The sequence below is a fragment of the Magnolia sinica genome, chromosome 1, assembly GCF_029962835.1.
Source record: "Magnolia sinica isolate HGM2019 chromosome 1, MsV1, whole genome shotgun sequence".
Classification (NCBI taxonomy): domain Eukaryota; kingdom Viridiplantae; phylum Streptophyta; class Magnoliopsida; order Magnoliales; family Magnoliaceae; genus Magnolia; species Magnolia sinica.
The window spans coordinates 124,578,748-124,603,147 of NC_080573.1; the positions used below are offsets into that span (position 1 = coordinate 124,578,748).

At 39.1% G+C, this 24,400-nt stretch overlaps 1 protein-coding gene across 1 annotated transcript in view; it reads left to right on the plus strand.

Annotated features, from left to right (window-relative positions):
• LOC131256910 (la protein 1-like) overlaps positions 1-17,108 on the plus strand; it is a 30,645-nt gene extending 13,537 nt beyond the window's left edge. Inside the window, exons 9-11 of the mRNA XM_058258015.1 lie at positions 14,846-14,993; positions 16,544-16,640; positions 16,758-17,108. Of these exons, the coding sequence (XP_058113998.1) occupies positions 14,846-14,993; positions 16,544-16,640; positions 16,758-16,830 (318 nt within the window). The 3' untranslated portion in view covers positions 16,831-17,108. The remainder of the gene's footprint in view (positions 1-14,845; positions 14,994-16,543; positions 16,641-16,757) is intronic.
• The last annotated feature ends 7,292 nt before the right edge of the window (positions 17,109-24,400 follow it).

Genomic DNA, 24,400 nt, shown 5'->3' on the forward strand with positions numbered 1-24,400 from the left:
ATGAACAATCTGGTCAATGAATTGACTAAATTGAACCATCCCAGTGGAGTGATGCTACTAGGAGCACTATAACTTACATTAGAGTATTTCTGTAAATCTTTTATCCTTGCATTTGCATATTTTGGCTCTTCTTGTATTTTCCGTTGTATAGGGATATATTAAAAAAACCTCTCGATCTTTCCAAAAGATTTTTATTTTTATTTTTTAATGTGACGATTTTAATAAGAGGAGCAAAAAAGGCTAAAGAATTACCCCAAGAATAGTCGATGAAGGGGATGTCCCATTAACCCGAGAGATCCAAGCCCAATAAAAAACTTCATACTTTAACCCGTCTAAAAATATCCTCAATTGTCCCACTAATATTGTGGAAGCATTGGTTGTTCCTTCCCCTCATGCTAAGCAAGAAAGAGCTTATAAATCGACTTTGGCATTGCCCAAGCAACACTAAAAGAGCTCAAAATACGATCCGATGTCTCACTCATAAATTATCATGTTCTCCTTGTTATGCAAGCAAAGGGAATATGCATTTGTGATTATCATATTCTTCTTCCATAAATTATCCAAGTTGAGTACCTTATTCCCATCAACAATTTCTTAGTGCATGCATATGTGCTGCCAGGGTATCGTACAAATCCTCCTTTGAAAGGGTCATTGCTTAGGTGTGCCCCATCGTGATGTTTATGTGAAGTCCACCCCGACCACCTGGTGGGTCACCCAACGGTAGGCCTTAGGCCCAAAAAGGAGCCACATCCGTGATTTAGGTGGACCACACGATTGGAAACAATGTCCACGACAATGCTCACCCTCTGAACCGTTTCCCTTGGTGTGGCTCATGTGAATTACATTTGGACTTGATTTTCGGGCCTTATGCCTAAATTTTGTTGTGGCATCTAATGGTTGGAGTGGATGTCATGTAATCACACATATATATATATATATATATATATATATATATATATATATATATATATATAAATTTTAAAGCTCTAGGCCTAATGTGGGATTAACATCAAATGGTCGGAGTGGATCTCACATACACATCAAGGTGGGCGCCATAAAAAATCAAAGGTTCCATTTATTTTTTTAAAAATATATTACGTCTCAGCAAGGATGCCCACCCTCGAGTTTTTACAGTTCCCATCGTGATGTGTTATGTAGAATCCACTCCAACTATTAGATGTGTAATCTCACGTTAGGTGTATGGTAAAAAAAAGAAGGCTGGCCTGTGATTAGGGTTGTACATCGAGCCAAGTTGAGTCGAGGTGGGCCAAGATTGGCTTGACTCGTCCATGCGCTCCTCGAGCTCGAGCTTGGCCCTGAGTTTACCGTTGGAGCTTGGCTTGTTTGTCAAACCTTTCGAGTTGAGCTCGAGGCGAGGCGAGCTTCATTTATCAATGCTATTTAACCATTCAAATAATAATAATAATAATAATAATAATAATAATAATAATAATATATATATATATATATATATATATATATATATATATATATATATATATATATATATATATATATATATATATATATATATATATATATATATTCAAGTCGAGTTGAGCTCGAGCTCTGACTCAAGCTTCGAGCTGACTTGAGTTCAAGTCGAGTTGAGTCAAGATCCACTATGAATCTATGATCGAACTCGGCTCGTTTTCAAAGCGAGCTGGGTTATGTGAAGCTTGACTCGCCTCGTATCGTCGTTCAAGTCGAGTCAAGCCGAGTTAGGTTGAGCCGAGCCGAGCCGAGTGAGCTTTTCGAGCTGGCTTGGCTTGTGTACAGCCCTACCTATGATTCATGTGGGCCACATGAAAGGAAACAATTTGGAGTGTGACGCCCGCCCTTGATTTTTATAGGGGGCCCAACGTAATGATTGTATGAAATCCACTCGAACTATTAGATGACACAAAATTTAAGCATGGGGCCCAAATCAGGTTGAAATGTGATTCAAGCAGGCCATACCAAGGAAAATAGTTTAGAGGGTGAGCATGCACCCTCTAAATGCAGGACAACAACAACTTAAAATTAGAAACAACCACCCTTAGGTTATATATAATAGACTTATGTACAATGACCAATTTGTTACCCATGGTCCCGCCAACAATATAGTTAAGAAATACAGGAAAGTTGTCTAGATTTGCTGCCATCAATGGTTGAGCAATGGTAGAGTTGGTTTTCTTATTAATTTCTCCTCGGAAATAGGTGAGGGGAATAAGATGCTAGAGTGGTCAATGGCATGCATGAGACACAAGGACTTGGGTAACTGCAAGAAGGAAGATAGATTAGCCGGTTTGGCTCTCACGTGGCTATAGTAGTTAGAAGTTCGTTTAGAACTTAGAAGATGGGTCTTGTTTTCACTAGATGAAGATGAACAACTGTCATATCATGTTGCCCCACATGGGCGGGGCTCCTTTGTTCCATTTCAAATTGAAATGACGATGGCTTTCATTGATGTGCCAAGAATTCTCGCCCAACGCTAAAGCTCTGCTTATGATAGCTAGAAGACTGATAATGGAGAATCCCTGGTTGACCATGCTTCACCAGTCATACATGGTTGATACAGAAGTCGAAAAGCTAGGAATGGGGAATACCTGCTCTTCAAGTTTAGCATGACCTAAGTCGGATATTTGCTCTTTACCTTTTGGAGAAGACTTGTGGCTAAGTCAGTTCTTGTTGGCTTTTTGTTGTTTTACCCTTAGGAGAAGCATGTCCTATACATTCTTTCTTCCTAGTTGCTTTAAGATCTGCAGGCTGTACCTAAGCTGTTAGCTTATGGGCCATCAAATCAAGATCTGGACCATCCATCGCTTTGAGGCTTGAGGGCCATTCTCACAAAGCCACATTGCCCCTTGTCTCATAAAAATAATATTTCTTCTGATGGTAGACCTCTCCTTGGCTTCTTCCTGGATTTAATCTTCATTACAGTCATAGAGAATCACCGTTCCTAGAGTTTTGGAGGGCAAGTCGTTTGGTAGCTGGCATCAAAGATGAGCCTTGGACTCTTGACACATGTTGGAGTCTCAACTTGTGAAAATCCTCAAATCTATGCCAACTTTGGTGGTAATGATAGGCAATGTTTTAAATATCGTTATCGTGTAATGTATTGTACCCTTGGGATACGGATAAATATTGGTTATCGCATGGGATATATCGGTTATATCACGTAATGTATCACTATTGTTGGGAAACATGGGAACATTGGGAAATTGGTCAAAGTTTTCAATGAAACTTCGGGGATTGTTGAAAAAGACATCAATACACACTTAGAAATCAAAACATTACAAAAAAAGTACACATAATAGGGGTTTTCTTTGTATGGGGTCCTAATATATATGCTTTCCAAATGAACTGATGCCAGTATATTCAAAGTCTATTCATATAATTTATAAATGTAAGAAGACATGTATGGAAACACAAGCAATACATTCAAAAGCCTAAGAATAATCACTAGATCAGGTTACATACATGTTTAATTTTTTGTTTGGATACACAGATTGCAACTGATTTGTGAGAAATTGAAAAGTTTTGATTTTTATCAATTTTCCGCAACTTGACCCATCTCCCCCAAATCTCGAAATCAAAGTTCCAAGTCCATGATTTTTCATGGAAAACATGAAGAATCATAGATTTGTAACCATTTGACACTGGTTTAAAGTGATTTACAACAAAAACATGGATCGAAAATTGAAAATGCTCATTGGATCGAATAGGTGGGATATATCGGCACTACTTGTGCGTTTCGTATCGCACAAGTGGGATACAGGATATATTGTGGGATATATTGGCCGATATCGTCGATATTTAAAACACTGACAATAGGTCATCAAGTCCTTTCTTACTACCTCCAAAAATGTACTTTGGGGCCTTCCCTTGCTCTTTTGAGCCTTCAACTTGAACCAGCTCACTCCAAATGGGCCGAGTACTTGGTCTCTGATGCTGTTGCACATGGCCGGACAGGTTGTTTCAACAAGATTGTACAAAGACACTAGTTTAATGAACCCCTAGTGTAAGCCTACAATAATTGGAAACTTATCTCTCCAATGATTGTCCTTACATTTGTTACTGCGCCCTCATATATATCCTTAATCATATCAATACATCCTCTTTAGATTTCTTTCTCAACACCCACTAGATTATCTCTCTAGAGGCCCTATCGTATGGTTTCTGTAAGTCCACAAAGACTAATTGGGGATCTTTCCTCTCCTTAAATTTCTCCACTAGTCGTCTAAGTAGGAAAATAGCACCAGTAATTGACCTTTCTGGCATAAATTCAACTTGATTTCTGTTTTGTCTAATGCCTTTATCTTTGCTCAATCACTCTTTACCAAAGTTTCATAATATGACTTGTAAGTTTAAATCCCACGACAGTTAGTGGAGCCATATCTCTTTTATTCTTACAAGTAGGTACCATGGTACTCTGCTTCCATCTGGCATTTTCTTAAATCGTACAATCTCGTTGAAACAAATATGTTAACCAAAATAAATCTTTAACTCCTGTGCAATTCCAAACCTCTCCTGGTATGCCATCTGGTCCTAAGGTTTTTCTTGCCATCATCTTTCTCAAGCTTCTTTCACTGCAGATACCCTAACCTTATAGAAGCATCTATAGTCCCTGGACTGTTGGAAACAAATTATATCATGTAAATTGGCAGTCATGAGGAAGGGCGATTCACCATGTAAGGGCTTTGGGCATTTCAAAGGCGGTGATGGGAGGAGTACTGGATTTCAGGAAGGGGATTGCATTTTTAGTAGGTGATTGGGAAGACAAATAACTCAGCGGTAGACTGCTCTACCTGGACTACGGTAGACTCTATCACATGATCGTCAACAATGGAGAATAAGTATCACAATGCTTTAGTTTGTTGTGGGGTGTTGTGACATGGTCTCCCACATCTCCTCAGAACCTATCCAATGACGAGATTGAGGATTTCATCAGGTTACAAGACCAGGTGCACAAATTTGTGGTGTCTCCTGGATCCATGTATATTTGGTGATGGAAAGGGGAGAAATCAGGAGCATTCTCAGTCAAATCCTTTTACTTGATTATTAAATTGGTGGGAGGTCAGCTCGTTTTAACCCAACTGCTTGGGGTAGTAATGTGTGGTTAGTTGGTCACGAAAAACAAAGTTTTGACTATTGACCATCTGCGAAATTGGAATATGATTATCAGGATTATCATGAACGTTTGTTTCTTAGGCTTGAAAGATGCTGTATCGGTCAACTGTTCACAACCCTTAGTGTAGGGTCGTGATGTAGGAATAATCTATTCTCGGTGAGACCGAGGTCGAATCCACAGGGACTAATCTTGTGCGTATTCTGAAAATAACTAGGAGTAGAACTAGAAGAAGATCTAATTAGAAATCTAGAATAAAAAGAATAATTGTGAATATTGTTTAAACTATCAATTAAAAGTAGGAACTAGGGTGCCAAGGATCCACTTGTAGCAATTGAGATGCAACCTTGCATGATTCAGGAATTCCAACTAGAATTAGAGTCCTATCTTATCCAATTGGAAAAAGAGAGTCAAATCTTTTAACTTCTTATTGATCTAGTCTCAATGGAGGAGAATTGTGAAGATTTGGAAGGGATTCCATCGCCCAACCATGCCCAGGAGACAATGGTAAACAACAGGATTTACCGATCCTACAATCTCAAATAAGAAAAGAAGATACTCAAAGCTATCGCAGATCTACTATAATTTGAGTTACAATAAACCATTAAAACTGAAAGTATTTCTTAAAATCAACTAGAAATCAAAGAGGTTTAACAAGAACATGAATCAAAACAAGAAACAATGTTGTCAAATAGCATATGTGATCCTGTGCGATTGCATATGCGTGTGCGTATATGCAATCGCACAATCGCATATGCGGTCGCACATATATATATATTTTTTGCATTATTTCAAAAAATTAAAAAAAAATCAAAAAAATTAGAAAAAATTCAAAAAAATCAGAAAAATCAAAATAAATTATTATATGTCATTGGGACATAAAATAAATTTAATTTAATTAAAAAAAATAAAACCAACCAATTACATACATATGAATTATGATAATGATACATTTACAAATTACAATATAGTTAACTTCTTAAATCTTAACAATTAACATTTTACATTTAACAATAACAAATATGAAATATCAAATATCAAATATCCATATTCAACATTCAACACTACATGTACATGATACAATACATAATATATCAAGTTATCAAGTATCAACAATCAATAACATCAACATCAACACACTTAGACTTATGACTTATGAGACAAGCATTAAACAAAATTAAGAAGTTATGTATTTATTATTTTATTTATTTAATCAATAATCATTAATCATATACATTGATCTAGCATCCATTGTGGCACATCACCACCACCATCATCATCATCATCATCATCATCATTCGAGTCATCTCCTTCTTCCACTACACTTCTTCTTCTTCCGTTTCTTCATCATTTGTACGTACTAATACTTCATTAACATCCAATGGTGGATGATCTTTAGCTTGATCATCATTATTACCTTCTCCTTCAATCTCCTCAATCTCATCAACTGGTTGACGGCTACTACTCGCCCCCCGGCTCCCCTCGTCTTTCGCCTTTGAGTGGTACTACTACCTTCACCAGGTGTCGATCCATATACGACATCTTCAACTTATGCCCATGTCAGCTCCTCTCCAGCAAATGCCGGGTCCTCCGTCTATACGAGCCACTCGTTATCTGCATCCAACTCGTCTAAGCAGATAGGGTTAAAGAAACTGGGCTTTTCTTTTCTACTTTGGAATCGTTCTCGCAATTTTTGATTGTATTGAACGAAAACCAAGTCGTTGAGCTTTTTTAGCTCAAGGCGATTCCTTTTCTTGGTATGAATCTGTAAGAAAGAAAGCGCATTTGGCATTAACTATTTAGATAATTAATTTAGCTTAAGGCCTTAGGCCACTAAAAAATTAAAGTTTACAAAAGAACTTAACAATTACTAAACAGTCTAAACTTATCGCCTCAAACATGCTCCAATTGCGCTCGCAACCACTGGCAGAACACGTGAGTCCAAGAATCTTCATAGCCAGCTTCTTTACAGCTGGGTCCTTCCTGTGCGGGCCCACTCCATAGGCAGCCCACCAATCAGCTGAGAAAAACAGTTTAAGTATAGGTTAGAGTCTTAGTCTCTTAGAGAGACTTGGTAGAAAAACTTTTTGTAAGAGTTCAGTACACAATTGACAGTACATTAACATTAATTCATAGAAGTACTTACTGGGTAATTTCATTGTCCGATGTCTTATTACGATATCCCTTGAGAATATCCTTCACTTTTTGTGTAGAAGTCCAACAAAGTTGAGATTTTGTCTTGTTCTCATCCATTTGGAATAATTCTTTCCAAGACATCAATAAATCCAACCATATGCATAGTTAGTGCTTCTGCTGGATCAGTAGAAGTGAATAAACAGGCTGGGTTAATGATGTAAGCAGCCGAATACAATGGGGATGACATTTGACTGCCCCATCTTCTATCTATAATATCTAAAATTGGCCTGTTATCACGACCTCTATAGTTAAAATGGTCCATGATCTTATTTTTCGCCCTCTCCATCGCATCATATATGTAGCCCATTGTGGGCTTCTCATCCCCGTCCACCAATCGCAACACAATGACTAAGTACTCGGATGATCTTAGCGCCTTTACCACTTGAGTCCAAAAACTTTGAGAAAGAATTGTTTATTGAACCCGTTTCCCTTCAGCCTTCTTTGACCAAGGCCCACTTGTAAAAGCAGCCGACACTACAAAGATTCTAAGTTTCGATTTCTTTGCATGTAGCCTTTGTAGTGTTAAAAAGGCTGTAGCGAAACGGGTGACTACTGGACGTAGCAAATTACCCCTAATGTGTTTTCTCATTCGACTGAGAAGAAGGGCATGTTTGTACATAAAGACCGTGATTCTTCTAGCCCTTGCAATCATATTTATAAATAATCTACCTATATCTTTTAACATAAGATTAATACAATGGGCCGCACAGGGGGTCCAAAATAAACGTCGCCTCTTCTCCATAAGAAGACAACCGGGCATTATATGCAAGGCTGCGTTATCTGTAATTACTTGTACAACGTAGTCCTTATTTCTTCACTACACTATCTAGTAAGTTAAACAAATATTCTCCTGTGTGTGAATGGCCTGACGCATCCACTGACTTCAAGAACATTGTCCTAGCTGGACAATTTACTAAAAAGTAAATGAGAGACCGACCGGATCTATCGGTCCATCCATCGGCCATTAGTGAACAACCATATATTTTCCATGATTTCCTATATTCAGCTATGAAGGATTGTGTATATTTAACTTCAGTTTTTAGGCATGTTTCTCTCATTTCATGATTTGAAGGAGGTTTAAGCCCAGGTCCAAATTGACCTATATCCTCAATCATTACTTTGAAGCTTTTCGATTTAACGACATTGAAAGCAACGCCGGTTTGGTAAAACCACTTAGCAATATATTGAATTGTGGTTTTCCTATCTTTTTGTTTATACCGGTTCTCTAAAGTTGTTTGAGCCGGTCCTTTCCCTCTACCCCTTTGGTCGACCACATCCTCGGGGTGTGGTCTACATCATCTATATATGGGCCCATGTCCTTGGGCTCTTTTCGATGGTTGTACTTGTGGTTAGATTGGCCTGTCGAAATAGGGGGAGTAAGACTAGCTTCATCTACATTAACTACATTTATATCTTCATATGTATCTTGTTCTATATATTCCTCCTGACGTAGCGCACTATCGCATTTCTTCTTCATTGTTTTTCCATATACTCCACGATCTCCCTTCCGATTTCTGGAGTAATTTTGTCGCATGCTTTTGCATATGACCCCGGTAAATGTGCAAGGTGTTGCTTGTACCTTGCAATGCTACCGGAACTCACATACCCACATAACTCACATATTATGTGAGTCTTTTCAGTAACACTACGGTAGTGCCCATACTTTCAACCCGGGTTATTCGACTTGGGCTTTAAAGAGGAAGATTGGGAAGAAGACATTATGATGGTGGATGATGGTGTGTGTATTAGCACTAAAAAGTAACTAGCTAGCTACTAACTAAAAACTAGAAAGTAAACTACAAATAAAAAGAAAACTTAGGTAAAGTAAGAGACTAAGAAGGACTAAGAAGTAAGAAAGGAGTAGATCTAAGAGAGTAAGTAAGAGTAAAGACTAAAGAGCCTAAAGAGATGAGACTTGGGGGAGAGAGAGAGAGAGAGAGAGAGAGAGAGAGAGAGAGAGAGTTACACTTACACACACACTTACACTTGTAGAAACTAGAAAGGGAGAAGAAGAGGGAGAGAGAGAGTTGAGTTACACACTTACACTTGTAAAAAGGGAGAAGAAGGGGGAAAAGAAAATGAGAAAAAGAGAGTGTTGAGTTACACTTGTAGAGAGAGAGAGAGAGAGAGAGAGAGAGAGAGAGATTTACACACAAATAAAATTAAAATTACAAATCTAAAAGAGGTTCCCAACTTCCAACTTTCAACTTCCAAATTCTTGTCTAAGTTGTCTACTTGTCTTCTCTTCACCTTTGCCCCTTCACCTGAGTATTGATCGATTCTTGATTCTTGAATTCTTGTTATAACTTGTACTAGTAACTTGTAAGTTGTAACTTGTCACTTGTAAGTTGTAGCTTCAAACTTGTAAGTTCTAAGTTGTAACAACTAACAACTAACAAAGTAACAAATCAATTAACAAACAAAATTTTAAAAAAAAATGATAGAAAGAAGTTGTTAGAATTAGAAACTTAGAAGTTAGAACTTAAAAAACTTAGTGGATGGAGATTGGAGAGGAGTGAGGAGTCTCTTGACTCTTGAATCTTGATTCTTGAATATAGATGGTATGATGTATCATGTATCTTGGATTCTTGATTCTTGTACCCTTCCTTGATTCTTGAAAGTTGAAAGAAAAGAAAAGAAATATGGATGGAGAGGAGTGGATGTAGAATGTAAATTGTATTATAGAGTGCTTAGAAGCATGGTGTGCCAAATCGGTTACGTATCGGCCGTATCGGCTGATATGTAACGGTAATGGTGCGAACCGTTACCCGTTTCGGGGCCGTATCGGCCGATATGATTTTTTGTACCCGTATCGGCCGATACGGGCCCGTTACGGGGTGTAACGGCCGTAAGGGGCCCGTAACGGTAACTTTTTTTTTTTTTTTTTCCATTTTTAGCTCATTTTTTGCTGTTTTTTTGCAACCTCTTGCTTCCAAACTGTTTTTCACTCCTACTATTAATTTCGACCAACCTTAGCTAGGTATTTGAGATAAAAACACATTATATTACAAATTTTTTTGAATCAAAGCTCGGTGGGCCATTTTTCAGAAATTCGTCAAAAATAGGTATTTATACTTTTTTTAATATGTTTTGCTGTTTTAATCATGTCATATGATGTGTTAATCATAGTAGAACATGTTAATGTACATTTTACAGATTTGGGGTGCCATTTAATAATTTTTTAATATTTTTTTCTATTTACGCATGAATTTTGGCCCCTTTTTTTAAAATTCGAAAAATCAAAATTTAATGGTTGTTTTGCTGTTTTAATCATGCCATTTGATGTGTTAATCATAGTAGAACATGTTAATGTGCATTTTACAGATTTGGGGTGCCATTTTATATTTTTTTAATATTTTTTTCTATTTACGCATTTTTTTGGCCCTTTTTTTGAAAATTCGAAAAATAATTTTTTAATGATTCTTTTGCTGTTTTAATGACGTCATATGATGTGTTAATCATAGTAGAACATGTTAATGTGCATTTTACAGATTTGGGGTGCCATTTTATATATTTTATATTTTTTTTCTATTTACGCATTTATTTTGGCCCATTTTTTGAAAATTCGAATAATCTCTTTTTTATGTTTGTTTTGCTGTTTTAATGATTTCATATGATGTGTTAATCATAGTAGAACATGTTAATGTGCATTTTACAGATTTGGGGTGCCATTTTATATATTTTTTATATTTTTTTTCTATTTACGCATTTATTTCGGCCCTTTTTTTGAAAATTCGAAAAATCATTTTTTAATGATTCTTTTGCTGTTTTAATGATGCCATATGATGTGTTAATCATAGTAGAACATGTTAATATGCATTTTACAGATTTGGGGTACCATTTTATATTTTTTTCTATTTACGCATTTATTTCGGCCCTTTTTTTGAAAATTCGAAAAATCATTTTTTAATGATTCTTTTGCTGTTTTAATGATGTCATATGATGTGTTAATCATAGTAGAACATGTTAATGTGTATTTTACATATTTGGGGTGCCATTTTATATTTTTTTTATATTTTTTTCTATTTACGCATTTATTTCGGCCCTTTTTTTGAAAATTCGAAAAATCATTTTTTAATGATTCTTTTGCTGTTTTAATGATGTCATATGATGTGTTAATCATAGTAGAACATGTTAATGTGCATTTTACATATTTGGGGTGCCATTTTATATTTTTTTCTATTTACGCATGAATTTTGGCCCTCAAAAATAATTGCAAACACCTAAATGTAAGATATTTTCATATTACATTCATTCTAATATATCTATCATTGATAGTAGATAGTTAGAAAATTAAATATATGAATTTTGTAGTCAAATTCAGGTTATGTGGTTCATAAATTCATCAGACAGTCCGATACAACTTCTCACCAAAGAGTGGACCGTTACACCACCATAAACATGTTTCAATTTATAAATGAATGCATATTTGGAATGCTTAGAATATTCCGGATTTAATCCATATTTTTTTGGCAAAAAAAAAATTTTGCGCCGTTACGGGCCGTTACGCCCCCGTATCCGTATCGGTTTTGGAGGTCACCGTTACGCCAACCGATACGATACGGGACACCTTGCTTAGAAGTTGGAATTAGAAATATGTAAGAGAGAATGTAGTAAGAGAAATAGAGAATAGAGAGAGAGAGAGAGTTTGAGCTTTTTTTTGCATGTAGGAATGCTTAGAATGCATATTTATAGAGAAAAAAATCCGGATTTAAAAAAAGGGTAAAAAAAGGTCAGAAATCTGACCGTTGGCCATTATGCGATCGCATACATCGCATATGCTGGCACATGTGGCATATGTGATCGCATATGTGCAGGGATCGCATATGCCACTACCGCATATGCGATTGCCCCTTAAATATGCACATATGCAATCGCACAGGACAACACTAACAAGAAAAACATCCCAACATGCTATAAGCTTCACCTCTTAGCCCTAGCTAAGAGGTTTAGCCAACCATAGACATGATTGGATCTAAAATCCTCAAAGAAAACATTAAAAACTAGGAAGAAAGGAAGAGGAAACTCTTGGATGACGCCTCCACCCCTTTGCTCTGCTCCTCAAAATCCTAGATATCTCAAAAAGTCCGTAAGAAACCCATATTTATAGCCTAGTTCATGTAAGATCGCAAAACCGCCTCAATTTACGCAGTCTGCGTAACGCGTTCGATGACATTGAACAGCCTTCGGTGTCATCAAACGTAAGTCGAATTCCGGAAGTAGCGCCTTTCCGCATTGCGTAACTTTTCTTGTCATCGAGCACACCTTCGATGTCATCGATTAGTCTTCGAGTAATCGAAAAAGTGTCCAAAACAGTCCAGCGAGTTGCTTCAAATTCTTCCATAAATTCGATGCCATCGAATATACTTCGATGTCATCGATCATTTCTTCGAGTCATTTAATATGACTTCGATTCCTCAAGAATTGCATCCAATATATCCAGCAACGAATTTGATTTTCATATAAAAATTTGATGTCATTGAACGATGGTTTCAATGTTATCGAACTGTGGTCGATGACACAGATAATGAAGTGAATTTCAGTATTTTGTTCTTTTGACTTCCTTCCTTCTCCACTTGGTTATCTTGGATTTTGGGGTCTTGAAATCTTCAATCTTAGTCTCCAAAGATCCGTTCTTTGCCTTGGTGTTCTTTGAGCATCAAATCCATGCTTTTAGCATTCTTTCCAATCTAAGCTCTTAAATTCACCTTGTAACACAAACATGCATAAAGTATACCATTACATAGTATCATGTTCATAAAACCAAGATATAAATGGGCGAAAATATGCAATATTTGACACTCAACATCAACCACGTTTCTGTTCCTATTAGTTTGCATATATGGTTTGGAGGAAGTTTCTCATCATTATCAAAATTCTGTGTAATGCCTGGGTTTATTGAGACTATGTCCCAAGCATGGTCATATTGAGTTTCAGGAAAAAGGATGAAAGTTCTTTGGCATGTCTTTCTTGTCGGTGTTGCGGTACCTATGGAGGAATGGAACAATAGGATTTTTAACTAGTTAGAAAGTGCTGAATCAGTGTTTCAAAGGGGTAAAGGAAAGGCTGATATTTTGGGCTCCCTTCAAATGTCGAAGGCTGAATTTATGGTGGTCTCTTATAACGTAGCTGAAGCCAGAGCCCTTCTTGATGAGTCCAGCTTTGCAAAGAGTTTGGCATCTGGAATGTGCTGCTGGAGCTGGATTCAAGGGTGGTGGTGGATTGCGTTGAAGGATCTTCTGGGTCTGTCCCTAGGAATCTGTGATATGTCCTGGATAAGCTGAGATCACAGCCGGCCAATTTGAACTCATCTATTTCCCCCACTATTAGGGAAAATAATGCGGTTGCGGATCGCCTGGCGAGAATTGGGAGTGGAGGTGGAGGTTTCAAGATATATTTGAAGAAGGAAGATCTCCCGAGATTAGCAAGGGGGGCTTTGACTTTAGATAAAGCAGTAGTGGCTAATCTGAGAAACAAGAGAATATCAAGGAGAATTTGGGGCTAAGGTGGATCACTGCCCTTTTGCCCCATAATCTCAACTTTCAAACTGATGGTCGAATATCTCTCAGTATCAGGATTAGTAACTGGTGCTGTGTGTTGTATGCATGACTGGTTGTTGAGGCTCTGTTTTGCTGGATCTGCTGGTGCTTGATTGGATGGAATCTGAATTCAAGTTCTCGGTTGCATGGATAATTAAAAAAATACATTAAAGGCCAGCACCAGAATGCATTGTTGTTATGATTCATACTGTATAGTTGTACAATGATATTGTTAGGTTCTGGTATAGCTGTTGGAACTGCTCTTAGCAGAGGGTGGTTTTGGTGGATTGTTGTCATCTGATGGGGAGAAATGCTGTGGCTGTACTTCAAGCTTGTACAACTGTGGTGATGGTCTATTTAGTGGAGCTTTTGCTGAGGGGATGACTCGGGGTCTTTGGCTTTCTGGTATCTTTTGTTTTCCTCCTTGTAGATGCAGGGGCGTCTGTCTGGAGATCATCTCTGTCCCTGTTTTTCTGGTTTTGTTTCCTGTATAGGCTGATGCCGCGGGTTGTAGGTTTCATATGATAGGTGATGCTCGTATTTTCGTGGAGCCCACCTGAATTGTTTGTACACCTACATTTTATTTCAACAAAGTTATATGTGGTGTGCTTCCACCTTTCTGCAGAAAAAAAGGGATGCAATTCAGAAGATTTTCCGGGTTCTTTTGGTAGCCTTGATGCCTTACAACCTCTCTAGGTTTTTGCCTCATTTTCAATAATTTTCATTGCCAACCTCTCTAGGTTTTTGCCTCATTTTCAATCATTTTCATTGCCATTCATAGAGAATGCCATGATGACTTCCATCATGTATCTATGCCTTCTTGAAATTTTTGACATGTTCATACACAGCATAAATGCATTTTAGTAGGATGTATTATGATTTAGACTTCTCTTCCATGGCATGCACTTTTGGGAGTACAACGTGAAATTTGTTTCTATCATCCAAGGATCTTGCAGTTGGAATCTCATAAGATTTTCCTGCATGTGTTTTCTTTATGAAGTATGTTGATTTTAGAATGGGGGAGGAATCAGGATTCATTCGCTTCGAAGAGCCAGAAGCTGCTGCAAAAGCTCGTGCTGCGGCGGTGCTTCTTGAGGCTGGTGGCTTGGTCGTGAAGAACTGTATTGCTTCCTTAGAACCAGTAACTGGTATGTAACTTCTGTTTGTATTTTACCTTTATGTTTTTGGCTATTTCTCATACACGATTTAATGCATGGATCCATGAATTTCTGCAACAGAACATGAGAGTTCTCAATCTCTTGCATTGCTGTCTTGTTTACTCTCATAGCTAGGAAAAATTGCAATGTGCCAACATGGCACCTGTGTGAGAGATCCTTGCCATTAGGCCATTACAGGGTAGAGCTCATTGCAAGCATGCCCTCTACCAAAATTTAGGCCAACCCACTCATTGCAATCATGCCCTCTACCAAAATTTAGGCCGACCCACTCATCAGGTGAGCCACCTGTATGTTGAATATAGGTTGTACCTTCTTTCTAATTGTCTACTTTCCTCAAAATGAGTGGGGCCCACTTGAGTGAATTGGTATAATGTATTGGCCAGGGCATGCTTATGGTCAGTTGTGCCTAATGGTTGGCACAGATCTCGAGCAGATGTTTCAGGTTGGCACGTGTCCTGTGATTGATTCTCTCCTCAAGTGAGATTTTCCATAACATGTCTCCATATCTAATTATTCCTTTTCACTTATGCTTCCATTCAAATCCTTAGGCATGGACTGGTCATTACTGTTGTTGGCTTGAGAGAATTATGTAAAAGATGTTTATTTTGTGTAGCATCAAGCCATCTGGTAAAACTGATATGCCCGTGCAAATTCAATTAAAATTTAAGCTACAATATTTAATATAGGAAGGGACGTGCTCCTGTGGTACTGGGCAGATGTGGAGCCCATGTGATGCATGCATAAAACCCAACCTGTCCCTCGTATGAATCAGCTAATGTTAGCGCCACGGCCCTAAAATCAGGCTGATCTCTAAATCAGGTGGACCACACCACAGGGAGCAAATTGGGTGGTAACATCCACCCTTTATTTATGTGGAGAGCTCACTGCATTTTTTATATGAAATCCAGGCCATGCAGACTCTTCATCTGGTCTGTATGAAGGATCAGGCTGAAAATCAGGCGGTTTTGAACTTCACGTGGGCGGCTTTGTAAGTCTAGTGTGGGCATCCCCTCTCACAATTGTTCTTGTTGTGGCCCACTTTAGTGTTGGTTGAGGATGATTTTTGGACCTTGGGGGTAATATGAGTCACATTTGTTGGAGGCTTTGGATGGTCTTCGTACATAACGTGGGCCCCACATCTGTCCAGTGCCACTCCAGCTTAAGCCCATATAGGAAATGCCTAACTACAATCAAATACTAGTGAGAAGTACCAAAAGCGTTAGGAAGTTGATCCATATCATGGAGTATTCTCAGTATTCGACTTCAGAACATAACCCATGGGGTTAGGCAATATCAGATAATGTTTTATAGAGGTTTTATCTGTTGAAAAAAAGCCCCATAGTCTCCTATGGACTTGTCATGTACCACGATGAACCACTTAACGTGTGAGTTTCTTCTCGTCACTGTTATTTCTTTTGGATTCCTCTCTTCTTTTGGGCTGCTACAGTCAGCCTATCAACAAAATCAAAGTTTCATCTAGGTTTGATGAAATGACAAAGCTTATCCTATTAATCTGCCAGGTGAAGCTGAAAAGGTGTACTGGAGTCAACTCCGTGAAAATCTAGAGAAGCACCACCGTGATCATCATAATTATAACTATAGAGGTGGCAGGGGGAGGTATGTGTGACTCATGTATTACGAATTATACAGTATAATTTTATTATTTATTTATTTATTGTGTTTTCTTTCTTGAATGTTTTAAAGAACACGATCCAACCTATATGTGCCTTGCAGGGGTAGAAACAATCGAGGAGGGAGACGCTTTGATGGAAGGCACTATCATTCCAGAGGTAGGCACTACCGCTGACCAGCGGCTGAGTAGTCCTGAAGTGACTTTTGTCTTTGTCACGACTCGCCATTCTCGACCACAGATGATATTCCTTTGTTTGGACCCTCCTGCTAATTCCACCCTGTTTTATTGAGAGAGCCAAGTCATCTTTGTAGAGGGGATTTGGTTTCCACTAGAATGGTAATTAATTACTCTCGTCCAGGATTCATCTTTACTCTCTGTTTTGCTCTTCGTGGGGCCCACAACTGCACGAATGTACTTTTAAGCCATAGTAAGTCTGATGGTGGTTTCTGTCCTTTTTGTGGATAAATACTTCAATACTCTGGCAGTGTGTGGATGATGATGCTCAGGGAGTTAGAAATTACTGAGAATTTGCGCTCTTGGCATAAGGTAACTTAAACTAAACCGTCCATATTATAGGTACCATGTTAGATGTATCATGACTCAAAATTATGTTTATTTAGTTAACTAGCTATTGGAGTGCTGGACATTTATTGGACCATTAAACATGAAACAAAAAAATAAAATAAAATAAAAATTCAAATTTCTTGCTTTAAAAAACAAGAAAGAGTCCACGAATCAAGATGTTCAACCAATCTGATTGTTTAGGCTGTGAACTTTAGTGACTGTGGTTAGTTGGTTTAGTTGAGAGTTTATATGCCACATGTACCATTTCTAAATGCCTGTGCATCAAATACCAAACAGCCAGAGTATTGAATGCCTGTGGATCATGTTGTAATGTGGTGTGTAGGTGGGTTGCCTTCACAGGCGAAATGTGATTAGCAGACCTCGTGGATGTAATTTATTATGGGGTTCGTACTATCTTGGCCATTGGCCAATCATGCCATGTGTAGGGTGGTCGGGTCTGTTAACATGTCTTGTGGTTTTAGATCTGAAGTTAGTAATATCTGGATGGGGATCAGCACGGGGAGCGGAATCGGTCGGGTTGGGGTAACATTGAGTTCGGTTAGGCCGTACTGTGGGGTCCACCTTCATGTATATTTTTTAATCCCTTATTACAGCTCATTTTGGGGCTGAGCCAAATCTCAGGTGTACCACGCCGCAGGAAACGGTGGTGATTAAACGTCCACCATTAATATCTTCCAAGGGTCCAAAGTAATGTTCGTTTGCTATCCAACCTGTTGATAAGGTTACATAAACCCTAATGAAGGGAAAACGCAAATATCAGTTTGATCCAAAACTTTTGTGGCCCACAATAAGTTTTTAATGGTCATTCACCACTATTTCCTGTGGTGTGGTCCACTTGAGATTTGGATCTTCTTCATATTCGGCCCCATGTCCTAATCATCCATTTCATCATACAAATGTGGCCGGTCGATGAGTGGGCCAGTTTGAAAATTCTGCTAGGGTATGCTTGCAGTGCAGCATACTGATGGACGTCACAGATGCCATGTTGGCAGATTTCGTAAAAAGGTGCCTTGCCTAGGCATATTCAACACTGCAAGAATTCGGACGGTCCAAATTGTGGGTCCTTTTCAGTGGACCAGAAATGGGAAGTCCTAGTTATTGAATGAAGCTATATGACTTTCTTTTCAAGGTTATAAAAGCAAATGGGCGCTGTTGGGTTAGAACCAATCTTTAAAAAATCGACGGATTGGGCTCGTGTTTAAAGTTTAAAACCTATAATGGGCTTCCCCCAGGATTCAGTAATAGACTGACCTACGCCCATAGATGAAATCACAGCCGGACATTGCTTTGTCAGGCACACCTCAGATTTTACAGGCAATTAAAATGGTTGGAATACATCATGATGGCCCCCACAGCACCGACCAGCTCCGAGGTTTCGGTACTGGAGGGGTCACTACCGAATTCGAATGCGCACGTTACGGCGTTTTCGCTGCTGAGAAGAGGGCATGGAATTCGCTCCTCGTAAACGACAGAATCCTACGTCCGTGTGGTGTACGTGAAATCCACCTCCGCCCATCATGTGCTCTCCTCAATGCTTAGGCTCTTGGGCCAAAAAATCAGCTAGACGGACGGCTCAGGTGGGCCATACCACAGGGGAAAATGGGGTTGGGAAACCAACCGTAGGTTTGCGTATGCGGCCACCGTGGTGTCTATATTTCATCAAATCCTTTCGTCAGGTGTGACACAATATTACAAATGGAATATGCAAAAATCAGCTTGGTCTAAAATTCAGTTGGACCACAACGCACACACTTAAGAGGTCTTAGGCGCAATTTTAAATTGTTACCGTTCGATTTGCCCATTTTAATTATGTTATCCGTCTGATATGTTGATTGTACGGTGAATATAAGAGTTATAACATGATGGACTGATTAGATTTCACATATACAACATGTTGGCCCCAAATAGCTTGGGTGCTCTACACGCTACATAAAACCGTTGTTGTAGACAATTTCAGTCTTGAGAAGAATCTAGATTTATCAAAAATTATATTTTGTTCATTTAAATAAATTTCATTTTACATGAGGGCAGGCCATCTACATCCGTACATTTGCCTTCATGGTCTACAGGTGTCATATCTAAGTCGTCAATGAGGTGTATCTGACATAGTAAATACTCTCACCCAACTATAAATCTAGTATATTCATTAGGTGGGCCACGGCCTTAAAAACAATTGGACGGGCCAGAAAACTTCACCAAGTTTATTGGTTGTACATTTATTTCTTTAAATGTAGCCAACCTGACCATTGGTCCAGCCTCATTCTTGTGAAAGAGCATCTAAATAGTGGTACTCCTTTAATGAATGGATTAGATCTCGTACGTATGTTGCAACGCTACCACACGTTTGGCACGTAGAAGAGCTTCTTAGATGGGTGATATGCACTTGCACACAAATTTCTTAAGTAGCAGTGTATGGCTCAGATTAAAGCATTCACATAACGGGACCCACTCTAGAATATCAATAAAACAATTACTTCGCTGGAACAATGCTCTAACCAACCCAGTAACTTGTATCTAATGAACGGTCAGGATACCAAATAGATCGAGAGGACATTTCCGTTGGTCACGGGGAAGCGGATTGCGTTCTACCAAAAATCATGTCTAAAAAAAAATTCATCCCAGTTTGTGAGATGCGACTGAGATACCCGCTCCACATCAGCCACTAGAATATGGTTAGCTTGTTAGTACACACCCATGTCAGTACACACACTCCACTCCAATATTTATTTTCCTTCCGACTTGTTCATGACATTGTAACTTGTTCATAACATTTTATAAACTTAGATGATTGTATCACACAAATATCAGCTTGATTTTTAGCGATGGGTGTTCAATTCCTACTTAGTAGTCCACCTGAGCCTTCGATCTATCTTTTTTTTTTTGTTCATACTATAAAATGATACACCACGGTGGGCCTAATAGAGCCCTATCTACATGGATTATCGTCCAGGTGGGGATAGGATGCGATCTCATTTTAAAATTATTAGGGTACACCAAATTAATAACTAGAGGTGGCGGGATGCAAATACCAAATTAATAAGGTCGCAATATGTAAAATTTCTATGATAAAATTATTGGGGTATAATTGTAATTATATGAATAAATAGATGGATAACTGCAATTATATATAATTACATGCGTTTGGCTGTAAAATTTCTAAAAAAACCTGTACTAGCTAGTATAACTAAAAATATATGTAATTGACATCCACACCCACCCAAGTGATAACAAACCCACTCCTTTTAACATTATGCAGTGATCTGAGATATTATCTGTACAAATGCATTACCAAATGTAGAAACGGTGGATGCATTTATCAGTTTGGTGGGCTGAGACAGTGAATAAAGCTAATTTACAGGAATACATCGGGAGGTAGGGTGCAAAATATGTTAGGACTTTCAATTTTGGATCTGGGTTCATCTTTCACTGATCCAAACCATTCATGTGATGGATCACATCTTGGATGGAGGATAAACCAAAAACTAAAGCCTCTCTAGAAAATTCCAACCTTTTCATCATTTATCTACTTCTCTTCTAACATGGATGGTCTCCTTATTATTATTATTATTGAATTTCGTCCGTCCACGCGGAGTCGATCCAACCGCTAAGAAGTCCTAAAACGTTCTATTTCAGTACGTTGTGAAACAGATTCTCGCTTAATGCATACATACAGGTTACGTGCACGCGAGTGTCTGTGCACTCAAAATAGATACGTCCACCGAAATATGGGCCGAATAAATCCAAGCGTAGAAGCCGGTTTAACGTCTTCAGACGAACGCGGATTGCATACTGACACTGCCATACCGGCGTCGTTGCTGGACGGTGTACCGTGGACCCCACAATGATGTATATGTTTTATCCATTCCGTCCATACATTTTTTATCAGTATTTTACACTACAATAAAAAATATGAGATTCAGATGGACCACACCACAGGAAAACGGTGGTTATTGAACGCTCACCATTAACAACTTACTACAGCTCACTGTAATGTTTATTTTCGATCCAACCTGTTGATTAGGTCACACATAGATATGGATGAAGGGAGAAAAAAATATCAGCTTGATACAAAACTTTCATGGCCCCCAAAAAGTTTTTAATGATAGGCGTTCAATCACCACTGTTTCCTGTGGTGTGGTCCACCTAAGACTTGGATCTGCCTCATTTTTTTTGTTTGTGCCTTGAACTGATCTGGAAAAATGGATGGACGGCGCGGATAAATCACATACATCATGGTGAAGACTACGGAGCACCGTCCGGTACCAAGTGCGACCGGCAGTGTCAGTATGCAATCCGCGTCCTCGTCGGACCGACCAAATCCTTGTCCACACGACCAGACAACATGTGCGCCTTAAACGTACGTGTTCGTGTTCATGAACTTTTCGGCGTGCCTTTATCTTTGCCATATTCATAGCCACGTGTACGGTGGAGATAGATGGATGGTCCAAGTGAGTCGTACCTGGACTACGTTCACGTGAAGGAAAAGGACTGTGGGACCCACTTAGCTGGCCCCAGGCCAAAAAACAACCGCCCCCACCGAAAGGGTAGCGGATTGCGTACTGAGTAACTCAGTACGGTTAGCGTACTGAGTAAACTCTGTGGGACCCACGGTGATTTATCTATTTTATCCACTCCGTCCATCCATTTTACCACATAATATTATGGATTTAGCTCATAAATGAAGCAAATACAAAGCTCAAGTGGAGCACACCACAGGAAAGAGTGTGAATTGAACGTCTACCGTTGAAAGATTAATTGGGGCCACAGAAGTTTTGGATCAAGCTGATATTTGTGTTTTCCCTTCATCCATGTCTGTGTGATCTTATGAACAGGTTGGATCACAAATAAACATCACTGTCGGACCTAGAATTATTTCAACGGTGGAAATCATTATTCCTACTGTTTCCTGTTGATGGTCCACTTGAGCTCTGTATACACTTCAGTTTTGGGATCAACCCCTAAAATGATTTGAAAAATGAATGGACGGCGTGGATAAACGACATACATTTACGGTGGGCCCAGTTTAAATGTATGACAGACCAAAAGTTATGTTTCTTTGATTACATAACCATCGAAATTGTGGACATTTTTGCGACGGCCGAAATGGATTAATTTGAGAATCAGATGATAAAACTGTTCAATTCATCTGATTTTATTCCTGTGACTTATTTGTAGTGGGTTCCTTCATTTGGACGGTTTAATTTGACTCCATCATGCCACGTGTACAATTTCTATGTTCCCGAGTATCAAGTATCGTACCCTGCTAGAGTATAACTATAAATGACTCGCTTTTTGTGATGGCATGGAAGTGAAAAATCGAAGGCACGCATCACCGACAAAAGCTAAAAGCGATTCAGGGCACACGCTTAGAGATACGTGCCACGTTCGTGGTCCACTAATCAGGTGGTACATATGAATCCATTGAATATTGGCTGTTGTTTGTCCACCGTAGTGTGCTGGCCCATAAATTGGACGTTTCACCCTGTAGAAGCTGTCCATGGAAGGGGATCGGCTGGTGTACTACACACCACCGACCTCGCTGGTGTGTCGACGTCACCAAGTTCTGTGGGTCCCATCGTGAGGTATGTGTTATATCCAAGCTGTCCATACATTTGGATTGCTTATCTTAAGGCTTGAACCGAAAATAAAGACAGATCCAGCGACCAAGTGGAATACGTTGCAAAAAGCAGATAGAGATTAAACGGCTAGGGTTGAAATCCTTTTACAGGTTGTTATGAGAAAATATACGGACAAACCGTCAACAAACCAGGTCGGGTACTTTAACTGTAACAAACACAACCCAAACGGTCTAATAGTTGCCTCTCTGTTGTCAAGTTTAGTTCGGCCTCAATGATATGCGAGTCCAACCTCAGCGGATACGCCGAGCTCGACCCCAATGTTAGGCAGATCCTGACTTCAGCGAATAGCAAATACGCCGAACCTGACCTCAGCAGGTTAGAAGACCATATGAAAGAGATAACCCACCTCAAGTTAACCAGGCTCACCCCCTAATAACGACATGACCTCAAGGGAACTAGGCCAGACCACCTCAAGTCGGTCCAGCCCAACCTAATCAACATCCAAGTAGTCCGTGATTCGCACCAAAGATTACGAGAACCAGTTCAGACACAGTTCTCCTCAATATCCTAGCCGAAAATCTAAAAAGATCCATCATGCTAAACTCAGAATCCTATCAAAATTCTGTCATCGCCAAAACAAGAACGGGCACCTTTAATCTATGCCACCGCATCTCCTCACGTATGAATGATAACATCTTCAACGGTAAAAGGTACATACAATCTCTAACACTAGATTCTTGACACTCACTTAGACCTAGATTCAGCTCAGGCATTAAAGGGTCCCGGCAGGAATCTGAATATTCTTTGTTGTTCTTTGTGCATATTCACAAGCTAGAAGGGGCTAACCAGATTTCTGTATCGACGACTTCAAGTGTGGGATTGATTATTACAATGCTTCAACAAGTGAGATCTTTTAATTGTGGGCCATTAACTGCATGATAGATTTAATGAACGGCCCAAATTGAACGATTGAAGTTCCTTTTGCCTCTGTCCAGGGCGTGTTGCGTGCCATTGCATTCGAATGACGTGCTAATTCAATGATTTTGAGCGGTCCATATTATCCTTATCTTCGTAAGTCAAGCTATTATCTTGTAATTATGTTTCATGAATGATCCTAACCTTTAATTAAATATTTTTTTTTGGAGCTGAATGCGAGTCGTTGAGAATCTTTTTTCCATGATTCCAGATTCATCCAGAGAAAGCGACGGTCACCTTCGTCGCTCCAGTGTCAGATTCTTAGGTGGCGCGTATTGCACGGAGGGCAGTTCCAGTGGAAGAACCACTGAGAATGTGGGCCCAGTGTACGGCAATGGACACTAGTTCCTGAGTCTCTGCACAGGCAAAACGAACTCTTTATGATAGGATGAGATCGTAGGTCATTTAATCGGATGGTGGAGATTGTCCTATCAAATGTATTTTTTCTAGGACCGGTACATCACGGTGTAAAACAACGTATCAATGGTTTGGATTTCCTAGCAATGGGTCCCACTTCTATTTTATAGAACGTAAGGTCCAGGGATTCTCTCTTTCTCTATCTCTCTCTCAGTCATTGATTTGCCCCGAAATCAGAAAGCAATAAT